Source organism: Cicer arietinum, chromosome 4 (genome assembly GCF_000331145.2).
Source record: "Cicer arietinum cultivar CDC Frontier isolate Library 1 chromosome 4, Cicar.CDCFrontier_v2.0, whole genome shotgun sequence".
Lineage (NCBI taxonomy): Eukaryota > Viridiplantae > Streptophyta > Magnoliopsida > Fabales > Fabaceae > Cicer > Cicer arietinum.
In genome coordinates, this window is record NC_021163.2 from 6,205,277 (window position 1) to 6,209,265 (window position 3,989).

General features: G+C 27.7%; 1 protein-coding gene across 2 annotated transcripts in view; it reads right to left on the reverse strand.

The window, feature by feature from the left end:
- LOC101500199 (probable receptor-like protein kinase At5g18500) overlaps window positions 1-1,011 on the reverse strand; it is a 5,084-nt gene extending 4,073 nt beyond the window's left edge. The window contains exons 1-2 of one of the 2 annotated variants that reach the window (XM_073367817.1): window positions 987-1,011; window positions 1-349 (exon numbers count right to left, since the gene is read on the reverse strand). In XM_073367817.1, the coding sequence (XP_073223918.1) occupies window positions 1-330 (330 nt within the window). In that variant the 5' untranslated portion in view covers window positions 331-349; window positions 987-1,011. The other variant, XM_073367816.1, reaches the window with a different exon arrangement.
- Between the last annotated feature and the right edge of the window lie 2,978 nt (window positions 1,012-3,989).

Genomic DNA, 3,989 nt, shown 5'->3' on the forward strand with positions numbered 1-3,989 from the left:
CCCTACACCTAAATGAACCATAACTTTGTCTGATTCTTTGTCGCTCGATTTATCATGAATTGTAAGAAGTATTCCGTCGCGAGGAAGGAATCCATTTGATGATACTTGCTCAACCCTCACTTCCTTGATTTCCTTTGACACAACAGGTATTTGACTAACAGGAACCTCATCCCTACTTTTTCTAGACTTCTTCCTTGAAGTGAGGCAATATGAAAGCACAGATAGAATTACAATAATAGACAATCCAACTCCAATTCCAATAATTTCCCAAACCTTAATACCAAAAATTGGAGTTTTCTTTGACAATTCAGCTTCTAGATCACCACCCATTTCTTAGAATCTCTTATGCCTACAAACATGTAATAATAAAACTAGATAAGCAACAATTAACAACTCACATTGACTTCAAAAATAAAAAAAAAAAACCACATTTATATTCATTTTGTTGATTCATTGTATAACTGCATATATTTATAAAGACCATTTAATTGCCTTTGAAAACAATACCAATAAGCAAAAGACAAACCGAATATTAAACACACCATAAAACCAACATTATCAATTAGTAAATAGTATTGAATAAATATAACCACATTCACAATACACAATACATAAAAGATAAGAAAAATCAAACATAAGCATGAAAGGAAACCTCATAAACACAAAAGGAACACACTTAATAGTCTTACCTAAACTGACCCAGATTCAAAAGCACAAGAAACCACAAATCCCAGATCTCATAAATCCTTTCATCACCAAAAAAGTCCAGATCTTTGACTAAAGAGAATCCAAAAACTAAGAAGAACCCAAAAAACCCAGTTCTTAAAAAAGCAAACTTTACAGAGAAAAAGTGGAAATCCTTTCTGGGTATGGAAAATGTGAGTGTAAATCTAAAATATCTGTGGTGGAGGCGATAAGAAAGAAAAAAGGGTAGAGGTTTGAATCAGTGGTAGGTAATGAATGAGTTTAGATTAGAGATGGCTTACACATAAACCCAATTTCCAAAATGCAGTAAAAGATACAAAGCATGCAATTCTTAAGTATATTCCTCGTCTGTTAATATGTAATGTAAGGTATGAGCAATTGAACATTAATTACTACTATTGATAATTATGAGCAATTAATTTTACCTTTTTTAATTTTGGTTCCTTTTTTTGTCTTGTTTGGTTTTATAGTACAAAATGGCTAGCTGTTTATTTTAGTCTGCACTACATAACAAACAGATCAGCAATAACTGTTGAAATTGCCCGTTATTCTTGTCTAAATAAATTTTATATATTGCCTTCTTTTATACATCAAACATATTCTACTTTTATATGACTTTTCAGCCACATTATTAATTTGCAATTCACTCTTATAATAAATCGCCATTACTGTGAAAAGGGTAATGCTAGTAAATATTAATACATTTTTATTTTTATTTTATTTTATGAATATTAGAATCATTAAATGAGTTCCAATTTTATTTAATTAAATAAAATTTTGGATACTAAAGTAATTAAATTCCTTTTTTATTGTTGCAAAAGTAAATTTGTTGGAATTTAGTATTATACTGTCCATACATTTTTGTATGTATTTTATAAAATAATAATGTTTTTAGATTTTATAAAATATTTAACCGACAAGAATTCAAATACTTTTGGCTTATTTATATTAATGATATATTGGTTTTTACTAATAAATATGTAAACGTTGGTTTTAAGAAAGTTTAAAAAGTACTTAATAAGTGTCTTGACACATGAAGTGGTACTAAGTAAAAAAAGAGTTGTTGTAGCTCAAAATAAAATTAATTATTTTGGATTAGAAAATGATAAAGGAGAAATAATAATGCAAAAATATGTGTAGGAAAAACTTCAAAATGCTCCTACGAAATTAAAAGATAAAAAAGAATTACAAATATTCCTTGGATTACTAACATATATTTTCAATTAAAGGATTGTAAAAAATCTTGCAGCAGAAAGAATATTACTTCAGCAAAAACTTATGAAAATTTTCTTATGCTCTTGTAATGAGGAAGTTGAGGAAGAGTTATGAAAGTAAAACTCTGTATACAAAAGAAAGAATTACCATGTAGATATATATACATGTCTGAAACTTTTTTAAAAAATAAAATTAATTATCCTACTCATGAAAAGGAAACATTGACACTAATTCCAATGTTAGAAAAACATCAAATTTATGTGTTTGATAAACAGTTTATTGTGAAAACAAATTCTACTTATATTTCAAGATTTAAAGACTTAATTCATAAAATAACTTATAACCAAGGAAGATTAATTAGATGGCAAATGAATCTTGTTGAATATAATTACTCAATATCCCATATATGGGAGAAAATAATGTGCTTGCAATATTCTATCAAGGAAATGTTGAGGAAGCACAAGTAGCTCAATAAGAAAAAGAGCTAAAGTTACTAAAAAGTAGACATAGAGTTACTAATGCTACAAATTCAAGAAGATAACTCTTCTGAAGAACAAAATTCATCAGAAGAAAAGAAAATTAAAAATGGCGTGTAGGTTTTAATGGATAAGTTTTATGAATCTATGATGATTGATACAAAAAAGCTCCACACTGCCAAAAGATCTTAGGAGTTACAAACCAAGTATCTGCAACAAAAATCTTGGTGCAGAAACTTAATTAATCTGAAATTACAACAATGCAATCAACTATATAAAAAAATACTCTGCTAAAATATTATTTTTGGTATCGGTCAAAAGTAAAAATCGACGTTAACATTGATTTACTATCGAATTAGTGTTTGAATAGGAGTCAAAGCTAAATCATTGAAAATTATCAAGTAGCATCACCTAACTTACATCTCATATTATGTTAACAAATGCAATCAAAACTAGAACATCCAACAATATATAGATCAATGCAATCAATGTGAATTAGAAAACAAGATAGCATCGGCTAGCAGATGCTAAATGCAATAATTAAAAAATAAACAATCCAAATAGTGTTAGACCGGAAAAAAAAATGATATTTATTTGTTTAATAAAAAAAAACAGTAGTTAATGTGATTAAATTTAATAAAAAATGTAGCTTCAAATGAACCCACACTAACACTGTGAATAATTTTTTTTAAAAAGTAGCATCAAATTCTTTTTTAGATGATTATCAAATTACTACACAAAGATAACTTCCTCTACAAAATGAACCTAAAGAAATAAATCTAGAGGAAGTCCAGAATAATGAAATGATGGCAAATCAAATATCAATATTTTTTTCAATGTCAAACAATTCACAAATACTTTGCTACTGCCTACTGAGCAAGACAAGTGTGAAGATCATAATAAAAGAAAGAGACATAAACTCATTAACAACTTTTGAGATTCCCTTCTATACATTTGAAGGTACGCAAATTAATTATTAGCCAGATGTCTTAGACAAACTTTGCTCAATTATTAAAGGTAACAAGAACCATGCATATGAAAAGGTGTACCGGATTACACAAATTAATGGAAATGAAAGACACTATTAATAATGGAAACAAACATGAAGCGATTATTGATGGATAAAATAAGTTTTTACCTTTGGATAGTTTAAATTAAGTCTTGTATAATACATTTTCTCTTTATCTATTTATATTTAAAATCGGAAACAATGTGTTTTTAGTTGTAAAAGCTTCTCATTTGAGAAATAGTTTCTCTTAGAGACTTTCTCATTTGTTCTAGACTTTCTTAAATTTCCCCTTTTGGTGGATGTAGTTTGGGCTTTTAATTTCCTCGTGACTTTTCATTGACACTTTAAGGCTTGTACTCCTTTTTTGCATTAAAAATATAGGCAAGGAAGTTTATTGGTTCATTTAAAATATTCATTATGCAAGAACATAATTAATAGGTTCACGAAAAAATGTTGCTAAGAAAAAAGGTTCATGAATCGTGATGACTTTCTTTTACTTTTTTACTACGAATAATTATTTATATTGTTAAAGGATTATAATGACTTCAATTTTTCCTATTGTGTATATCAATTGGCTACTCACA